This window comes from Salvelinus fontinalis, chromosome 13 (genome assembly GCF_029448725.1).
Source record: "Salvelinus fontinalis isolate EN_2023a chromosome 13, ASM2944872v1, whole genome shotgun sequence".
Lineage (NCBI taxonomy): Eukaryota > Metazoa > Chordata > Actinopteri > Salmoniformes > Salmonidae > Salvelinus > Salvelinus fontinalis.
The window spans coordinates 9,882,652-9,904,855 of NC_074677.1; the positions used below are offsets into that span (position 1 = coordinate 9,882,652).

At 41.9% G+C, this 22,204-nt stretch overlaps 1 protein-coding gene across 1 annotated transcript in view; it reads left to right on the plus strand.

Moving 5' to 3' along the window:
* The window catches only part of LOC129869115 (uncharacterized), a 138,230-nt gene that overhangs the window by 95,806 nt on the left and 20,220 nt on the right, over positions 1–22,204 (plus strand). The window contains exons 5-8 of the mRNA XM_055943618.1: positions 5,762–5,933; positions 11,089–11,274; positions 17,349–17,484; positions 18,526–18,623. Of these exons, the coding sequence (XP_055799593.1) occupies positions 5,762–5,933; positions 11,089–11,274; positions 17,349–17,484; positions 18,526–18,623 (592 nt within the window). The remainder of the gene's footprint in view (positions 1–5,761; positions 5,934–11,088; positions 11,275–17,348; positions 17,485–18,525; positions 18,624–22,204) is intronic.

The window sequence follows — 22,204 nt, forward strand, 5'->3', positions numbered from 1 at the left end:
CTTTATTTTTTTGAGCAGTGTATATATTAATAATAGTCATCAATATATATACTGAACAAAAATATAAACTCTGTCACAAAACACAATGCCACAGATGTCTCAAGTTTTGAGGGAGTGTGCAATTGGCATGCTGACTGAAAGAATGTCCACCAGAGCTGTTGCCAGAGAATTGCATGTTAATTTCTCTACCAATGTCGTTTTAGAAAATTTGGCAGTATGTCCAACCGGCCTCAACTGCAGACCACGTGTAACCACGCCAGCCCAGGACCTCTGTCACGTTCTGACCTTAGTTCCTTTTTTATGTCTTTATTATTAGTTGGTCAGGGCGCGAATTGGGGTGGGCATTCTATGTTGTTTTTCTATGTTTTGTTCTAGTCGTTATATTTCTATGTGTTTGGCCTAGTATGGTTCTCAATCAGAATCAGGTGTCTATCGTTGTCTCTGATTGAGAATCATACTTAGGTAGCCTGTTTTCCCACTATGGGTTGTGGGTAGTTATTTTCTGTTTATTGTTTTTGTTTGCACCTTACAGAACTGTTCGTTTGTTGGTTTGTTGTTTTTGTTTAGTATTCATTCTTTATTAAATTATTATGAATACGTACCACGCTTTACTTTGGTCCTCTTCTCCTTCCACCAACGACAACCGTTACAACCTCCACAACCGGCTTCTTCACCTACGGGATTGTCTGAGACTAGCCACCCGGACAGCTGATGAAACTGCGTAGTGTTTCCGTCTGTAATAAAGCCCTTTTGTGGGTAAAAACTAATTCTGAATGGCTGGGCCTTGCTCCCCAGTGGGTGGATCAGTCTCCCAAGTGGGTGGGCCTATACCCTCCCAGGCTCACACATGGGTGTGCCCCTTTCCAGTCATGTAAAATCTATAGATTATGGCTTTATTTATTTATTTAAATTGACTGATTTCTTTATATGAACTGTAACTCATTAAAATCGTTGAAATTGTTGCATGTTGCGTTTATATTTTTGTTCAGAGTATTATGAATAACATATTTATCAAATACAATTTCCAAAGGTGAAAGTGTATTAATATAATACATGTGTCATCCTATTTATAGGGCTAATAGTAAAATACTTCTACATTTCTATCAATAAATCATAAATTAATGATAGTATACCTAGCTACACATTGAAATGATGGTGTCCTTTGGGCAAATCAGATGGCAATGTACTACATTAAATGTAGCCTACATAAACCCAATCTTATTCTGAATTTACTTTCACATAGCTTGTGTAAAACAAGTTAAAGGATTTACTCTTAATTATTCAATGTCATTACGGTACAGCATAGCTATGCAAATGAGTATGGAAGCTGATCAGTGTCCGTATGTGTTGAGATGATAGCTCAGCAGAAACTAACACAACTTGTTTCCAAAGCTAAGCATAGGTATATAGGATCTGATGTTGCATGTATAGAGCATATGCTGCAATTCCCATGTGGATTCTAAGTGAGATTTTTTGCAATTTTACATGGATTTCAACGTATACACAACATAGTTTTGATGATTATGTTGAAGTTAGGTTAAGTAATTGTATTTCAATGTTTGCAACGCAGGTTGAAATGATAGGAAAACACTACTGGTTGATTACTTTTTGCAAATCCAAATATGTTTCAATCAGATTCAAAAATCTGATTGAAAAAATACACAGCGTACAGCAAATGAAAGACAAAGATCTTGTGAATCCAGCCAATATTTCAGATTTTTTAAGTGTTTTACAGCGAAAACACAATATAGCATTATATTAGCTTACTACAATAGCCAACCACACAACAGCATTGATTCAAGCCAACAATAGCGATAACGAATAAACCAGCAAAAGATATACATTTTTTCACTAACCTTCTCAAACTTCTTCAGATGACAGTCCTATAACATCATATTACACAATACATATAGAGTTTGTTCGAAAATGTGCATATTTAGCGGCACAAATCGTGGTTATACAATGAGAATAGTAGCCAAGCTGCAAAGAAAATGTCGGGAGAAATCTTTGGAGAGGCACCTAATCTAATCATTAACTAATCCTAAACTTGACTAAAAAATACAGGTTGGACAGCAAATGAAAGATACATTAGTTCTTAATGCAACAGCTGTGTTAGATTTGTAAAATTAACGTTACTACGACATACAGCGTGCGTTAAAGCGAGACCGCACCGAAATGAATGGCGGAATAGGAGTTTTACATTTTTCAACAGAACAACGAATTAACATCATAAATAGTTCTTACTTTTTGATGCGCTTTCATCAGAATCTTGGGCAAGTTGTCTTTTGCCCAAAAGAATTGTTGCTCGGTTGTAGATTGTCGCCTTTAACTTTGGAATTAGCAGTAAACATTAGCCATGTGGCCCAGACGTGCTCAACTCACTATAACGCAGCACAAAGAAATATCCGAAAATCGCAAAATATACTGATATAAACTGATATAACTCGGTTTAAAATAACAACATTATGATGTCTTTAACACCTATATCGAATAAAATCAGAGCCGGATATATCTAAGGCCTATAACGGGAGCTTTCCAGAACGCCATCCTGAGGTCTGTCTTGCGTCATGGCGAATGTTGAAAAGAGTGCACCCCACGTTCCAAGCCCATTTATATGGCTTGAGATCTGCCTAGCAACTCCATTCCAATTCTCACTATTTGCTGACATCTAGGGGAAGGTGTATGCAGTGCATCTCGACCAATAGAAGACATGCAAATTAATAAACTGACCCCAGAACAGCCTGCCTGAATTCAGATTTCTCACTTCCTCACAGGAAGTTTGCTCCAACTTGAGTTCTGTTTTACTCACAGATATAATTCAAACGGTTTTAGAAACTAGAGAGTGTTTTCTATCCAATAGTAATGATAATATACATATTGTACGAGCAAGAATTGAGTACGAGGCAGTTCAATTTGGGAACGAAATTTTTACAAAGTGAAAACAGCACCCCCTATTGAGAAAAGGTTAACCTGTCACACAGGCACAGGACGTACCGGGCTGTGGAGACGTACTGGAGACATGGTGTGTATAGCCGGCATCAATTGTTCCGGAACTTTAACCTGTTTGGCGTGCAAGCCCGACGTCGGTACACTTATGACAACAGCCACTTCAAGTGCAGGGCGCGAAATTCAAAATATATATTTTTTAAATATTTAACTTTCACACATTAACAGGTCCAATACAGCATATGAAAGGTACACATCTCGTGAATCCAGCAAACATGTCCGATTTTTAAAATGTTTTACAGGGAAGACAAAATATGTAAATCTATTAGCTAACCACGTTAGCAAAAGACTCCACTTTTATTACTCCATCAGTTTTTGACTCCATCAGTAGCTATCACAAATTCGGCCAAATAAAGATATAAATAGCCACTAACCAAGAAACAACCTCATCAGATGACAGTCTGACATAACATATTTATTGTATAGCATATGTTTTTTTAAAAAAATGTGCATATTTCAGGTATAAATCATAGTTTACATTGCAGCTACATTCAGAAATTGCACCGAAAGCAGCCATAATATTTACAGACACCAACGTCAAATACCTAATTACTCATCATAAAACATTTCTGAAAAATACATAGTGTACAGCAAATGAAAGACAGGCATCTTGTGATGCCAGCCAATATTTCCGATTTATTAAGTGTTTTACAGCGAAAACAAAATGTAGCGTTATATTAGCTTAGCACAATAGCCAGAAACACTTGGGCGCCGGCGACTACGACAGATATATGAAACAACATCATAAAATGGGTCTTACTTTTGCTGATCTTTCATCAGAATGTTGAACAAGGTGTCCTTTGTCCAGATGAGTCGTTGTTTGGATTCAGAATGGCAACTTTCTCTCTCCATTTAGCAAGCGCGCTAGCCGGGTTGCACGGATCTCTCCATGTAAACAAACGGAAGAGAACGGAACACGGCAAAACTCCCGAAAAAATTTCAATAATCTGATGAAACTATATTGAAAAAACATACTTTACGATGATATGGTGACATGTATCAAATAAAATCAAAGCCGGAAATAATAGTCGCCTATAACGTCAGCAAAACAAAAGGCAACTCCACTGTCCAAATCGCGTTCTTCAGAGTACCGGAAATGGGGTACATGTCATTCCAAGAGGATTTATTCCATCCCAGATCAAGATAATCACCTCATTTCTTCTCTCACAGCCTTCTTGACACCCAGAGGAAGGTGTATGACGTGCATGTATACTAATAGCTCTTGTGCCCATTTATAGGCAGGAAGAGGAAGAGAGCATCGATTTCAGACTTTGAACTTCCGGGTCAGGAAAAGTGCTGCAAAATGAGTTCTGTTTCACTCAGAGAAATAATTCAAACGGTTTTAGAAACTAGAGAGTGTTTTCTATCCAATAGTAATAATAATATGCATATTGTACGAGCAAGAATTGAGTACGAGGCCGTTTGAAATGGACACATTTTATCAGGCTACTCAATACTGCCCCTTGCAGCCATAAGAAGTTAACACAATTCTCAGGATGAGTACGGAGAGCTGACTCAGGTTGCACCAGACTGACAACACGTTCCTTTATTACAAATCTGTGAATCCTCCACCAACTCAACAACTCTCCCATTTCTCTCTCCTCCAAATTCTCCTTCTCCCAGACTGGCTCTGGTTCACTCCTCGGCTCCGCCGACTGCTCCATGTGCCCCCCCAAAAAATGTTTCTTGGGGTTTCCGTGGCCTTCCTCCCCGACTTTGTCGCTGTCCCTCCTTCGCTGCTTCCGTCTGCTTCCATGGCAGGGTCTTGTCCCCTGCCATAACCTCCTCCCATGTCCATGATGTCCTCCACTCGCTTTTCTCCCGAGCCCAGGATCCCTGCTCCTCCTGGCCACGCTGGTTGGTCCTTTGGTGGTGGGCTCTTCTGTCACGTCCGTCATAATGATTGGACCAAGGCGCAGCGTGCATAGAGTTCCACATATTTTAATAAATCAAAACTCGCCAAACAAAACAAACAAGCACAAACGAAACGTGACGTTCTGGGTTGCTCACAGGCAGCTACACAAACACAAGATCCCACAAAGCACAAAAGGGGAAATGGCTGCCTAAATATGATCCCCAATCAGAGACAACGATGAACAGCTGCCTCTGATTGGGAAACATACCAGGCCAACATAGATGATTAAACACCTAGATAACCCACCCTAGTCATTGTCACGCCCCAGCCACCATAGAGAATAATCAGCTCTCTATGGTCAGGGCGTGACACAACGTCAGAATATGTTGACAAATTACATTGAAACCACTAGTTTGTGCCCAGTCGGATCTCATTGTCTTCCGTTTTCTTTGTCTGTTGCATTTGTCTTTTGAGTTAACGATCAAGTTATCTTGCTAATGCAGTTCCTGGGTGTCAAATAGAGCATTGTTGCAGTTAAACATGCTGTAGTTAACACACAATGCACAACTAAACTTCCTTCTAAGGCCGGGATTGAATCTGATCGCACATTGGGACAATGCGCCAATTTAGGTAATTTCCGATTGAGCCGACATATGCAGCGTTTACTGTGAATGTGGTCTCAGCGAACATGGAAACATTGCCTTTAAAAGGACCATTGTCGAAAAAGCGCGATCGGATTGAATACCATCCTCAATCTGTTAACATGATACATACCTCAAATACGCCAATACCGAGTTATTTTTCCTCTTTGTACCTAGAACTACTACTTATACGGCATTCAAGATACAGCTAGAGCAGTTATGAAGTTCAACTACTTCCTGTCTTCTCCTATCCTTCCAGACACCCTCTATTCCCACTGCTGGCCCTGCTGTTTGAGAAGTGTGAGCAGGCCACCCAGGGCTCCGAGTGCATCACCTCTGCCAGCTTCGATGTGGACATTGAAAACTTTGTCCACCAGCAGGAGCAGGACCACAAGCCGTTCTTCAGCGAGGACCCTGAGCTGGACAACCTGGTTAGTACCCTGCCTGGGGGCCATCTAAATAGTTTAACGTGGATTTTAACCATCTCAAAGTCTAACATGGCTTCCTAATATTGAGCAGTTATCGCAATAGTCAAACTGTAATGACTTCCTCCACCAGTAGAGAGAGTAAATCATCCTTAACATTAGTAAACCACGCTGGACTACTGAGATGCCTCCTCAGCGTTAGGAAGCTCTGTTAAATATCCCTTTCAGGTCCCACCCACAATAATCTTATTTTCTCTCTCACCCTTTCTCATGTACACAGTTCTCTCTTCAATTAGCTCTCTCTTTCTTGCTCACTCACACACGTCTACCTCTACCCCCTCCCTCTTGTACCTCTTACTTTCCTCCTTTGTCTCTCTCTCTCTATTTCTATTCTATTCACCCTTTCTCTCTCTTCCCCTTTCCCACTCTTCCCCTCATGATATCTCCCTCCTACCATTCTATGACAGCTAGCAGTAATTAGAAATGAGGAGAAATAGGGAGGGTGGCTAGAGACAGAGAAATCATTATGTGGGTGCTCGGCGACAAGTGGTGTGGCAGTCAATTAACCCCGCATCTGTGTGCTTTACGAGGTGCTGGTCGGTGGCTGGACCCAGCACACACTAACTCTTCCACAGGACAGTAAGCTGAAGCTGACTGGCTGAGATGGCACAAGGCCCCGATTAAACAAGCAGCGGTAATTGTCATGTAACATCTCACCCGGCTCGAATTGGACTCTTACGATATTACCTTACTTAGAATATCTCAACAGCATGGGATATTAGGTGAGAAGGACATCTCCAATAAGAATCCCTATTGTAAACTCGCTAGGGTGATGACAACTAGGGTATTAACTTCAGGTAGAATGCTTATAGATTTGTTATTATATAAGGATATTCTTTCATGCATTTAAATGAAGATGAAACAGCAAATGACTCCACAAATGCAACAGACATAAGGTTCAAGATGTATATTGTCACATTTTCAATGTACCACATCAAAAGAAATGAAAATAATAAACCCCAATGATTTTTCACAACCCGTGTCCAAATTACTTTCAAGATTGCTTCAACCCGTTGGCATGCGTTGGAGCTAAAAAAGAAGAAGTCCCGAAGCACCCCATCGTTGTGGTTACTCACTAACGTTACTCGTAGATATTTCCACAGCGAAGTATAACAGTTCCGTGCAGCTGTCCTCACAAGATCCACAGCAAGCACAGCTATCAATGCAGACAGTACTCATTAACAGCAACAGATATGCCATGGAAACATGAACTCGTTAATCTTCCACAAGCAATTCTCTCCAGGTCTCGCACGATGCTAGGCTGACCTCGAGGCTGTCAAATACCGCCACGATGAGACGGTAGATTCAGTCTACTAAGTCTTTCTTAACAAAATAATAATACTCTTATAAAATAAAATCAGTATTTCCCTTCAAAACTCGGTAGATACGTGTTTTGTTCTATTTTTATCCTCTTCTTTCATAGTTTTTCTTCACCAACACTGATAATGTTCACCATATGTGAATTGATTTCCCCCCATCTATCTTCAGAGTTCGTACTGTTAGGTGAACTAAACTGGGATATGCTTAACACCCCGGCCGTCCTACAATCTAAGATAGATGCCCTCAATATCACACAAATTATTAAGGAACCTACCAAGTACAACCCTAAATCTGTAACCATGGGCACCCTCTTAGATATCATCCTGACCAACTTACCCTCTAAATACACATCTGCTGTCTTCAACGAGGATCTCAGCGATCACTGCCTCATTGCCTGTGTGCAGAATGGGTCCGCGGTCAAACGACCACCCCTCATCACTGTCAAACGCTCCCTAAAAAACTTCAGCGAGCAAGCCTATTTAATCGACCTGGCCCGGGTATCCTGGAAGGATACTGACCTCATCCCATCAGTAGAGGATGCCTGGTTGCTCTTTAAAAGTGCTTTCCTCGCCATCTTAAATAAGCTTGCAAGAACAGAACAGATATAGCCCTTGGTTCACCCCAGACTTGACTGCCCTTGACCAGCACAAAAACATCCTCTGGCGTTCTGCATTAGCATGAAATAACCCCTGCGATATGCAACTTTTCAGGGAAGTCAGGAACCAATATACTCAGTCAGTTAGGAAAGCTAAGGCTAACTTTTCCAAACAGAAATTTGCATCCTGTAGCACTAATTTCAAAAAGTTTTGGGACACTGTAAAGTCCATGGAGAATAAGAGCACCTCCTCCCAGCTGCCCACTGCACTGAGGCTAGGAAACACTGTCACCACCAATAAATCTACGATAACTGATCATTTCAATAAGCATTTGTCTACGGCTGGCCATGCTTTCCACCTGGCTACACCTACTCAGGGCAACAGCTCAACATCCCCTGCAGCATCTTGCCCAAGCTTCTCCTTCACCCAAATCCAGACAGTTGATGATCTGAAAGAGCTGCCAAATCTGGATCCCTACAAATAAGATGGGATAGACAATCTGGACCCTCTCTTTCTAAAATGATCCGCCGAAATTGTTGCAACCCCTATTACTAGCCTGTTCACCCTCACTTTCGTATCGTCTGAGATCCCCAAAGATTGGAAAGCTGCCGCGGTCCTCCCCCTTTTCAAAGGGTTCAACACTCTAGACCCAAACTGCTATAGACCTATATCCATTCTGCCCTGCCTTTCTAAAATCTTCGAAAGCCAAGTTATCAAACAGATTGCCGACCATTTTCAATCCCACCGTACCTTCTCCACTATGCAATCTGGTTTACGAGCTGGTCATGGGTGCACCTCAGCCACGCTCAAGGTCCTAAACGACATCATAACCAGGATCAATAAAAGGGAGTACTGTGCAGCCGTCTTCATCGACCTGGCCAAGGCTTTCAACTCTGTCAATCACCGCATTCTTATTGGCAGACTCAATAGCCTTGGTTTCTCAAATGACTGCCTCGCCTGGTTCACCAACTAATTCTCAGATAGAGTTCAGTGTGTCAAATCGGAGGGCCTGTTGTCCGGACCTCTGGCAGTCTCTATGGTGGTGCCACAGGCTTCAATTCTCAGGCCGACTCTTTTCTCTGTATATATCAATGATGTCAATCTTGCTGCTGGTGATTCTTTGATCCACCTCTACGCAGACGACACCATTCTGTATACCTCTGGCCCTTCTTTGGACACTGTGTTAACATCTCCAAACAAGCTTCAATGCCATACACCACTCCTTCCGTGGCCTAAATGCAACCGATTGTTGCCCGCACCCGCCCGCCCGACTAGCATCACTACACTATACGGTTTTGACTTAGAATATGTGGACAACTGCAAATACGTGTCTGGTTAGACTGTTAGACTGTAAACTCTCCTTCCAGACTCACATTAAGCATCTCCAATCAAAAAGTTATATCTAGAATTGGCTTCATATTTCGCAACAAAGCCTCCTTCACTCATGCTGCCAAACATACCTTCGTAAAACGGACTATCCTACCGATCCTTGACTTTGGCGATGTCATTTACAAAATAGCCTCCAACACTCTACTCAGCAAACTGGATATAGTCTATCATAGTGCCATCCGCATATTCTACCCACCACTGCGACCAACCTGTATGCTCTCGTTAGTTGGTCCTTACTACATAATCGTCGCCAAACCCACTGGCTTTAGATCATCTATAAGTCTTTGCTCGGTAAAGCCCCGCCTTATCTAAGCTCACTGGTCACCATAGTAACACCCACCCATAGCATGTGCTCCAGCAGGTATATTTTACTGGTCATCCCCGAAGCCAACACTTCCTTTGTCCGCATTTCCTTCCAGTTCTCCGCTGCCAATGACTGGAATGAATTGCAAAAATCACTGAAGCTAGAGTCTTATATGTCCCTCTTTAACTTTAAGCATCAGCTGTCAGAGCAGCTTACTTGTACACAGCCATCCTGTAAATAGCACACCCGACTACCTCATCCCCATATTGTTCTTTATCCTCTTGCTCTTTTGCACCCCAGTACCTCTACTTGCACATCATCATCTGCACATCAATCACTTCAGTGTTAATGCTAAGTTGTCATTATGCCACCTCTATGGCCTATTTATTGCCTTACCTCCCTACTCTTCTACATTTTCACACACTGTACATCGATGGTTCTATTGTGTTATTGACTATGCGTTTGTTTATGTGTAACTCTGTGTTGTTGTTTTTGTCACACTGCTTTCCTTTATCTTGGCCAGGTAGCAGTTGTAAATGAGAACTTGTTCTCAAATGGCCTACCTGGTTTAATAAAGGTGAAATAAAATAAAATAAATAAAAATGTCTCTTCCTCTTTCTTCAACGTCTCTTTCCCAGTCCTCCTGTTAACCAGTTCAACTCTCCCATTGACCACAGCTTAACAAGCTACCTAATTGGTCAAAACTTAAACTTAAACGTAAAACAACCTTTTCACTTGTACATTAAATAAATATTTCTTCAAAATAAATGCATTAACGACATTACAACACAGAAGCAATTTGATCATCTTTTACATCTAACACCAATGCATTATAACTAATAAACTCAAAACTTGGTTTTAACAAGGGTATTACAGTCAGATTTATCTCCTCCTTGGCCAAGCACTTTCCCACCCCATTCTGGTGCCCTTGAGTGCTGACTTTGAGAGAGTGAACACAGGAATGGGAAGCCTGGTTGGGAAAAGGATTGGATCATGGTGAAGAACTTTGAGAGGGTCATGGATTAGCAAGTGTTATGTCAAGGGCTATCTGAGAATGTTCAGGGACTGACAGACTAGGGCCAGCACATCATCTATAAGGCACACAAGGGGTCTGTCCAGAAACAACCCCTAGCCCCTGGGGATTTCTTGTGGCGCCCATTGTAAATTATTGATCCTGCTGGGTTATATATCTTTGGTGCAAACTGGAGAAGGCAACGATGGAGCTAGTCAATGTTGAGCCAGCCTAGCATTCAGGCTAGCATGTAGCAGGTAGCCTTCTCCTCCTGTCATTGAGCCTGCTGGCTTTGTCTCTCTCTCCTCAGATGGTGAAGGCCATCCAGGTGCTAAGGTTACACTTTTTTAAAGCTGGAGAAAGCAACAATGGAGCTAGCTAAAGTTGAGCTAGCTCAGACTAGCATGAAATCTAGCTTAAATAGCCTCCTTCTTTCCCCAGTCATTGAGCCTGCTTATTTTCCTCTCTCTCTCTCCTCAGATGGTGAAGGCCATCCAGGTGCTGAGGATCCACCTGCTGGAACTGGAGAAGGTTAATGAGCTCTGTAAGGACTTTTGCAACCGCTACATAACCTGCCTCAAGACCAAGATGCACAGCGACAACCTGCTCCGCAATGACCTGGGCGGGCCCTACTCACCCTCGCACACCTCACTTAGCCTGCAGCAGGTAAGAGACAGACACAGAAAAACTCATTGAATCAACATTGTTTCCATGTCATTTCAACTGCAAAAAATCTATGTGATGACATTGAATTAACGGATTGGACTCGCAATAAGTCATCATATTTTAATATTTTATAATTGTATATTTTTTACCTAAATCCAATGACATGGAGAATTTTTGTTGCTAATTTCACGTTTAATGTTAGTTGACAAGTCAACCAAAATTAAATCAAAACTAGACTTTGAAATGACATGGGATTTGCACGCTGGTACACACATACACATATGCACTCTAAACAGAATGTCTTTGGTATGCACTTAGAAAGAGCCAACTGTTTCATCTGTTTCGTCTTTTTATTTTTTATGTTAATATACACTGCTCAAAAAAATAAAGGGAACACTTAAACAACACAATGTAACTCCAAGTCAATCACACTTCTGTGAAATCAAACTGTCCACTTAGGAAGCAACACTGATTGACAATAAATTTCACATGCTGTTGTGCATATGGAATAGACAAAAGGTGGAAATTATAGGCAATTAGTAAGACACCCCCAAAAAAGGAATGGTTCTGCAGGTGGTGACCACAGACCACTTCTCAGTTCCTATGCTTCCTGGCTGATGTTTTGGTCACTTTTGAATGCTGGCGGTGCTTTCACTCTAGTGGTAGCATGAGACGGAGTCTACAACCCACACAAGTGGCTCAGGTAGTGCAGTTCATCCAGGATGGCACATCAATGCGAGCTGTGGCAAAAAGGTTTGCTGTGTCTGTCAGCGTAGTGTCCAGAGCATGGAGGCGCTACCAGGAGACAGGCCAGTACATCAGGAGACGTGGAGGAAGCCGTAGGAGGGCAACAACCCAGCAGCAGGACCGCTACCTCCGCCTTTGTGCAAGGAGGTGCACTGCCAGAGCCCTGCAAAATGACCTCCAGCAGGCCACAAATGTGCATGTGTCTACTCAAACGGTCAGAAACAGACTCCATGAGGGTGGTATGAGGGCCCGACGTCCACAGGTGGGGGTTGTGCTTACAGCCCAACACCGTGCAGGACGTTTGGCATTTGCCAGAGAGCACCAAGATTGGCAAATTCGCCACTGGCGCCCTGTGCTCTTCACAGATGAAAGCAGGTTCACACTGAGCACAGGAGCACATGTGACAGACGTGACAGAGTCTGGAGACGCCGTGGAGAACATTCTGCTGCCTGCAACATCCTCCAGCATGACCGGTTTGGCGGTGGGTCAGTCATGGTGTGGGGTGGCATTTCTTTGTGGGGCCGCACAGCCCTCCATGTGCTCGCCAGAGGTAGCCTGACTGCCATTAGGTACCGAGATGAGATCCTCAGACCCCTTGTGAGACCATATGCTGACACATGCACATTTGTGGCCTGCTGGAGGTCATTTTGCAGGGCTCTGGCAGTGCACCTCCTTGCACAAAGGCGGGGGTAGCGGTCCTGCTGCTGGGTTGTTGCCCTCCTATGGCCTCCTCCACGTCTCCTGATGTACTGGCCTGTCTCCTGTTAGCGCCTCCATGCTCTGGACACTACGCTGAAAGACACAGCAAACCTTTTTGCCACAGCTCGCATTGATGTGCCATCCTGGATGAACTGCACTACCTGAGCCACTTGTGTGGGTTGTAGACTCCGTCTCATGCTACCACTAGAGTGAAAGCACCGCCAGCATTCAAAAGAGACCAAAACATCAGCCAGGAAGCATAGGAACTGAGAAGTGGTCTGTGGTCACCACCTGCAGAACCATTCCTTTTTGGGGGTGTCTTACTAATTGCCTATAATTTCCACCTTTTGTCTATTCCATTTGCACAACAGCATGTGAAATGTATTGTCAATCAGTGTTGCTTCCTAAGTGGACAGTTTGATTTCACAGAAGTGTGATTGACTTGGAGTTACATTGTGTTGTTTAAGTGTTCCCTTTATTTTTTTGAGCAGTGTATACTACATCAATTTCCCCCTGTTTTCGTTCACTCTAAAGAAGTAACTTCAAGCATGACCCATATCTTTTTCTTTTGACTCTCCATTTATATCTGCAATAGTTCTCAAATTTGACAGAGACAGTTGGAGCCATTCTGCAAATGAGGGCTGCTGCTCCTCTTTCCAATCCCTTAAAATGACCCTTTTAGCAATGAGAGTTAGTGTCCTGTGCATGGAAGCATTTGGTGTATTCTCCGGGAGGTTAATTCCCAGCAAGATAAAGGCTGCATTTGTGTGTATTACATTTTTATTGCACTTTGAAATAGAGAGAATATTATTTTCCAACAGGGTTTGATTTGATTTATTAGGAGCCCAATTAGCCAACGCCAATGGTGACAGGTAGTCTTACTGCGTTCCGACACCTAACAGAAAAGATATTACAGACAAAATACTTTACAATTTATACTGAAAAAATATATAAAACAGACGCCTCACAAGTTGTCAACTGGCAGCTTCATTAAATAGTACCCGCAAAACACCAGTCTTAACGTCAACAGCGAGGAGGCGACTCCGGGATGCTGGCCTTTTAGGCAGAGTTCCTCTGTCCAGTGTCTGTGTTCTTTTGCCCATCTTAATCTTTTCTTTTTCTTTGCAACTCTGCCTAGAAGGCCAGCATCCCGGAGTTGCCTCTTCACTGTTGATGTTGAGACTGGTGTTATGCGGGTACTATTTAAGGAAGCTGCCAATTGAGGACTTGTGAGGCACCTGTTTCTCAAACTAGACACTAATGTACTTGTCCTCTTGCTCAGATATGCACCGGGGCCTCCCACTCCTCTTTCTATTCTGGTTACAGACAGTTTGCACTGTTCTGTGAAAGGAGTAGTACACAGCGTTGTACGAGATCTTCAGTTTCTTGGCAATTTCTCACAAGGAATAGCCTTCATTTCTCAGAACAAGAATAGACTGACGAGTTTCAGAAGAAAGTTCTTTGTTTCTGGCCATTTTGAGCCTGTAATCGAACCCACAAATGCCGATGCTCCAGATACTCAACTAGTCTAAAAAGGCCAGTTTTATTTCTTCTTTAATCAGAACTACAGTTTTCAGCGGTGCTAACTTTATTGCAAAATGTTTTTTTAATGATCAATTAGCCTTATAAATTATACACTTTGATTAGCTAACACAATGTGCCATTGGAACACAGGAGTGATGGTTGCTGACAATGGGCCTCTGTACGCCTATCTAGATATTCCATTAAAAATCAGCCGTTTCCAGCTACAATAGTCATTTGCAACATTAACAATGTCTACGCTGTATTTCTGATAAATTTTATGTTATTGTAATGGACAGAAATGTTTGCTTTTCTTTCAAAAACAAGGACATTTCTAAGTGACCACAAACTTTTGAACGATAGTGTACATTTAAAAACATGAACATGTACTGTGCGTGTGTGTGTGTGTGCATCTATCAGTTAAATGTCAGTACATACAAACAACAAGTAGGTCAGATGGGGGAGAGGCGTTGTGCCGTGAGGTGTTGCTTTATTTGTTTTTTGAAACCAGGTTTGCTGTTCACTTGCACTATATGAGATCGAAGGGAGTCCCATGCATGTATAATACTATACGTTTCCTTGAATTTGTTCTGGCCCTGGGGACTGTGAAAAGACCCCTGGTGGCATGTCTGGTGGGGTAAGTGTGTCAGTGCTGTGTGTAAGTTGACTATGCAAAAGAAATTGAGTTTCCAACACACTGTTTCTTATAAAACAAGAAGTGATGCAGTCAGTCTTACCTCAACTCTTAGCCTAGAGAGACTGACATGCATACTATTGATATTAGCCTTCTTATTTCAATGAAAGGCAAGACGTTCCGCTCTTTTATGGGACAGCTGCAGCTTAACTAGGTCTTTCTTTACATCCCTATGAGTAGACAATATCAAGATAAGACAAAACTGGAGACTGCAGGATGTAACGGCGTTCCTCCTCCTCTTCATCCGAAAAGGAGGAGTAGTGATTCGACCAAACTGCAGCGTTGTGTGATGACATATTATTTATTTAAACAAGACACAAAACAAACTATACTTGATTAACTATAAAACAACAGACGACGTAGACGCACCTGAACATAAGAACTTACATATAACGAAGAACGCATTAAAACAGGAACAGACTACATAAACCGAAACAAACGAACAAACAAAACCGAAACAGTCCCATGTGGCGTAACATAACACAGACACAGGAGACAACCACCCACAAACAAACAGTGTGAAAACACCTACCTTAATATGGCTCTCAATCAGAGGAAATGAAAACCACCTGCCTCTAATTGAGAGCCATATCAGGTCACCCTTAACAAACATAGAAACACACAACATAGACTACCCACCCAAACTCACGCCCTGACCGTCAAACACATACAAAATAACAGAAAAACGGTCAGGAACGTGACACAGGACTTGCTTTGTTGAGTGTGGTTTCAAAAAAGCAGAGCATCTCTTTATTATGGACATACCTTTCCCCATCTTACAACCATTGAATATATATGTTTTGTCCATAACAGTTTACAATCTAAGGTTAAACCAAGTAATTTAGTCTCCTCAACTTGTTCAACAGCCACACAATTCATTACCAGATTCAGCTGAGGTCTAAAACTTGTGTGTTCAGAAGCAGTTTATTACTGGCCACCCATTCCAAAACTGACTGCAACTCTTTGTTAAAGATTTCAGTGACTTCTTTAGCTGTGGTTGCTGATGCATATATGGTTGAATCATCAGCATACATGGACACACAGGCTTTGTTTAATGCCAGTGGCAGGTCATTGGTAAAAATAGAAAAGTGTAGAGGGCTTTAAGAGCTTCCCTGTGGTACACTACACTTTACAAATTTGACATTAGAGAAGATTCCATTAGATAGATAGCTTTGAATCCACGATTTAGCAGTGATTGAAAAGCCATAACACATACATTTTCAACAACAGGTTGTAGTCAATAATAGCAAAGGCTGCACTGAAATCTAACAGTACAGCTCCCACAATCTTCTTATTATCAATTACTTTCAACCAATAATCAGTAATCATCATGTTGAGTGCTCACTAAGCTATCTGGGGTGGCAGGTAGTCTAGTGGTTATAGTGTTGGGCCAGTAACCGAAAGGTTTCTAGATTGAATCCCTGAGCTGACAGGGTACAAATCTGTCGTTCTGTCCCTGAACAAGGCAGTTAACCACTGTTACTAGGCCGTCATTGTAAATAAGAATTTGTTCTTAACTGACTTGCCTAGTTAAATATATATTTTTTTAAAGCATTCTGAAAGTCTGTTGTTAATTTGTTTACAGAGAAATAGCATTGTTTTTGGTCAAACACCATTTTTCCCAACAATTTGCTAAGAGCTGGCAACAAGTTGATAGGTCTGCTTTACCACTTTTGAGTAGCGGAATTACTTTGGCTTCCCTCCAGATCTGAGGACAAACACTTTCCTCTACACTCAGATTAAACGTATGACAGATACGAGTGGATATAGAGTCAGCTACCATTCTCAGTAGCTTTCCATCTAAGTTGTCAATGCCAGGAGGTTAGTCATTATTGATCGACAACAATAGTTTTTCCACTTCTCCCACACTAACTTGACAAAATTCTAACTTACAATGCTTTTCTTTCATTGTTAGGACACTTGACCAACTTAGGACACTTGACCACCATACTGTATGTACAAGCACAGGAACATCTGATTTAAATCTCCAATATTTGCTGTCGATTGTCATTTTTGCTTTGTACATTTTAGAGGGAGTCCAATAAGTTCTATTCATTATAATATACTGAACCATTTGTGTTTAAGACTGTGTACATAAAAAAATAAAAAATAAATTGGCACCTTTTTCCTTTACATTTCTTGTATATTCATCTTCAAATCTTTTTCCTTAACGGAAGGTGTAGTCCCCTTGTATTTTCATGTAATAATTTATACACCCTGGATGCCAGGTGATTTCTGGAATGGACATCCTTTATAAAACTTTGCAATTAGTTTTGTCTCCTACATGTTCCAATAATGAGTCATGTCAGCTCTATTCATGGAATTTCTATCTGCAACATTCAGTAAGTCCTCAACTGCCCATCTCAGACCCCTCACTGGTTCCCTCTCTTCTTATGACCTCTGACCTCACCAGGACCTCCTCCAGACGTCCTCTCCGTCCATGACATCAGTCTCCAGCTCTGTCAACTCCTCGGGAATCATGGTGCCCACCGGGACCCTGCAACAGGGCAACATTGCCATGACTACCATCAACTCCCACGTGGTGTCAGGTGAGAAGCCTTTCCACCTTCCACAAGCCAGTTGTGTGGGTACCTTACCTTCCCTAATATTATGCTTGTTATCATTTATTGGGATGAGTCCTGTCCTGGAAGCAGAACTGAGAGATTCAAAATGGTCTATTTTGTAAAATGTTATGAAAACTAAAATTTGCTTTTTTGGTCATAGGCATTAGGGTTAACAGTGTGGTTAATGAGAGTTAAGGCTAACGTTAGGTTTAAAGTCAGATTTTATGACTTTGTGGCTGTGCCAGCTAGTGACCACTCTCAGAGCTGCCTCAATAACAAGATTGATGACAAAAACCGCTAACCTGCTAATATTACATCTTTACGTTGTACTTTCTAACAACTGACCCTTTTGCCTATACATTTTAGAGACATAGGCAGGAACAGTTGCAGTTTATGTACAAATTGTACAGTGTTCTACCTTGCATGCACAAAATGGACAACAGAATGATCTAAAACAACAACAGGGTGAGAGAAGGTTTAGCCACAATACATGTTATGCACTAAGTATTTATCAATGCTTCTTTCAGCATCATCATGCTGGTAGGTTTAGAGCATATCCTATGTAAAACAGAGTCTGTTGACATATAGTTAAGAATAAACATTTTGTGTTAATGAAGGTGTTCTATATCACTCAAGAGTGTGACTATGGGTTTCTTGTTATTATGTACGGCGGAATGTTACCCCTACCCTCAGGAAATCCCTTTCAACCTAGAATAATCAATCTCATTCCAGCTTTCTCTTTGATCACAACACTCAAATTAACTCAAATGTAACATCCATAATCAGAGAATCTAATGTAGTGGTAATTAGTAGCAAAACAACAGCTCCTTCCTCAAGGACCCCGAGGTGAAAGAATATACCTTTTGTTTCGTGCTTTATTCGCGCCGTCCGTGTTTACGTGTTGTTGTTGTTATTGTTGTGTTAGGGTGAGATAATATATCTCTCGAGTTGAAACTGCGCGAGGCCGACTGCTTTTCACAGAAAAAGAAGCCACTTGACTTTCATAATCGCAAATTATACCCTCAGGTGGAACCTTGTATCAGCCGGTTGCCATGGTGACATCGCAAGGGCAGGTGTTAACCCAGGGACTCTCCCAGGGGACCATCCAGATCCAGAATTCACAGGTGAGGCCACCAGCTGCTTTCCTAGCATATCCTCCCTGCTGTCCCCGCAATCCAGTCGCCCCACAATCACTGCTGTCCCCACTATCCTTGCTGTCCCCACAATCCATCTTGTACCCACAATCCCTGCTGTCCCCACAATCCCTGATGTACCCACAATCGATCTTGTCCCCACAATCCCTGCTGTTCCCTTTATTCAAGATTCAAAACCATTCTTCTCACCAAAACGTATTATTGTTATAGGTACACTTATTTCAATGCTTGTGAGAAACCAATTAAAATCATGTCAAATCAACTTTTTGCAGAGAATTGTTTTGAAATAATAGAAAGATAGTAACCCGAGGAATAACTGCACAATGAGTAATAGTAACTTGGCTATATACAGCACCGAGTACCAGTACCGAGTCGATGTACAGGGTTACGAGGTAATTGAGGTAGATATGTACATACAGTGAATTCGGATAGTATTCAGACCCCTTGACTTTTTCCAAATTTTGTTACGTTACATCCTTAATCTAAAATGGATTAAATCATTTTTTACCCTCATCAATCTATACACAATACCCCATAATGACAAAGCAAAAACAGGTTTTTAGAAATGTTTGCACATTTATTACAAATAAAAAACTGAAATATCACATTTACATAAGTATCCATATCACATTTACATAAGTTGCTGCACAGCTATTTTCAGGTCTCTCCAGAGATGTTTTATCGGGTTCAAGTCCAGGCTCTGGCTGGGCCACTCAAGGATATTCAGACATGTCCCAAAGGCACTCCTGTGTTGTCTTGGCTGTGTTTAGGGTCATTGTCCTATTGGAAGGTGAACCATTTGTTGGTACCTTCCAACAAGACATCAACCCTAAGTACACAGCCAAGACAACAGAGGAGGGGCTTCGGGACAAGTCTGAATATCCTTGAGTGACCCAGCCAGAGCCCAGACTTGAACCCGATCAAACATCTCTGGAGAGACCTGAAAATAGCTGTGCAGCAACACCCCCCATCAAACATGACAGAGCTTCAGCTGATCAGCAGAGAAGAATGGGAGAAACTCCCCAAATACAAGTCTGCCAAGCTTGTAGCGTCATACCCATGAAAACGTGAGTCTGTAATTGCTGCCAAAGGTGCTTCAACAAAGTACTGAGTCAAGGGTCTGAATACTTATGTAAATTAGATATTTAAGTTTTGTATTTTTAATACATTTGAGAAGAAAAATAAATCTGTTTTTCCTTTGTCATTATGGGGTATTGTGTGTAGTTTGATGAGGGGGAACAAAACAATTTAGTTAATTTTAAAATAAGGCTGTAGGGTAACAAAATGTGGAAAAAGTCAAGGGGTTTGAATACTTTCCGAATGCACTGTATTTAGCAGGGTTATGGGTTCGGAGGTAGAAGCTGTTCAGGGTCCTGTTGGTTCCAGATTCGATACCACTTGCCATGCGGTAGTAGAGAGAACAGTCTATGACGTGCGAATGGAGTCTTAAAATTTTTGGGGGGCCTTCCTCTGACATTGCCTGGTATAGAAGTTCTGGATGGCAGGGAGCTCTGTCCCAGTGATGTACTGAGCCATACGTACTACCCACTGTAGCGCCTTGCAGTCGGATGCCAAGCAATTTCCATACCAAGCGGTGATGCAGCCTGTCAAGATGCTCTCAATGGTGCAGCTGTAGATCTTTTTGAGGATCTGTGGGCCCATGCCAAATCTTTTCAGCCTCCTGAGGGGGAAGAGGCATTGTCGTGCATTCTTCACCACTGTGTTGGTGTGTGCGTGGACCATGTTAATTCCTTAGTAATGTGGACACCGAAGAACTTGAAACTCTTGACCCAGTTAGAGGAACAATAGTAAAATATATTTAGTTAATTGATAACACTTTATTTGAGATATAGTCTTTATCATATCGTATCACTGTCATAAGAATAAATAATAAATATATCCTGCCTTAAGATAATGACTGACAAACTCCAAATACTCTCAATGTCATGCAGTATATTCATTTTTTCTTACCATTAGCTGTCACCAGAGGGCATGCCTGTCTGTTAGGAACATGTGACGACAGTACTAGCATGAAAAATGAGTATTAGAGTAATAGCTCACGTGTCATTGGTAAACCTAAGAAATTCGGCACACTGTGTTTGCGAAGTATCACTTGTTTTTTATGGTAACGTTTCATCCTTTAGCCTATGTGCTAAAATGTTCTCCTTGTTTATTTTTATTTGAAGTCTAACACACCTGCAAAGAAAGCTCTAGATGTCCGAGTGGGCGAGTGCATGTCCCTTTAAACCCATGCATTCCTCATGTTCTGAAGAACCTCACACAGGAGGTCCATATCTTAGTCAGACTGTCAGACCACCCGTATGCTCGGCTATGGAGTAGACTGTTTAGTGCAGTACTCTGCGGCTGTATCAGCCAGGCAGGAAATACTGTGTTTGACAGACAGCGGCGGCCTCTGTGAATACCCAAGACCCAGCCGAGGCAGCGCTCTACACGTGGGCTGGGAATAAAGTGCATCCCTGTAGCTACACCACCGGCAAACTCCCGGTTATGATACCCCGGCTTGGTGCCGCCAATTAATTCAACCCCGCTTTCCCGGAACACGCATTCCCTGGGCCGAGGGGGATGGGGGAGGGATTTCCATACCCCAGCTGCAACTGTAATGAGGCTTGTTTTGTGTGTTTTATATATTTATATCAGAATCAGTTGGGAGCCATTTCTTTTTAATGACTTTACAATGCCAGTGTCTGCATGAAATTAATCACATGCATTTTTAGCTGAGTATATTTATCTATTTGTTTATTTATTTTTGCATTTTGTCCTGCCAATGTTTTCATGATGGGTTGTTAAATATGAATGAAGGATCTCCACTTTGATACTGTTTGCGCCAATGACACAGAAACTATTTGTTTTGTGTGTGGACCTGGACATGGAGATGGACATTTTGAGATTTCATACATAGTGATCTCATGCCACTGTAGATGCCTTGGTGTATGTGCGTGTGCGTAGATGTGTTTTCTTGCACACACACACACACACACACACGCAAACGCACGCACGCACACACACACACAATGCTTCTATTTTCTATCAGTGGGGACATGCACACAAAAGCCTCTAACACATTGCTGTTTAAACTAGGACACTGGAACAGTTAATTACCATTGAGTTCTCCCTACCCATCTATACTGTAAAACAGAAATCAGCGATTTATTGAAGAAGTGCTTTTTCACGATTTTCTCAACCACCCACTGAGTTGGCACAAAACTCTTATCAAAGCCAAAGTTTTAATTACAAGCGTTCTACTTGTACTCTCTTGTTTTCCCACCACACGTTGCCAGGTTTTTGAGGCAGATTTCTCATCTGAGCTCTCTTTTTTAGATCGGTCTCGCAGATTTCTCTGAGTCAAGGGTGTTGCGAATTGACATTCCTTCCTCGCCTTTTAATATAAGTATCATTACTCAAATTGGGTTGCTATGGCAACGGTGAAAAGGGCGGTTCTGCATTTGCCAAAGAGACGAGTAATTGGCACTCTCCTTTTGTTACCATGGCAATAATAACACCCCATCCCTCTCTCCATCCCTCTCTTCCAT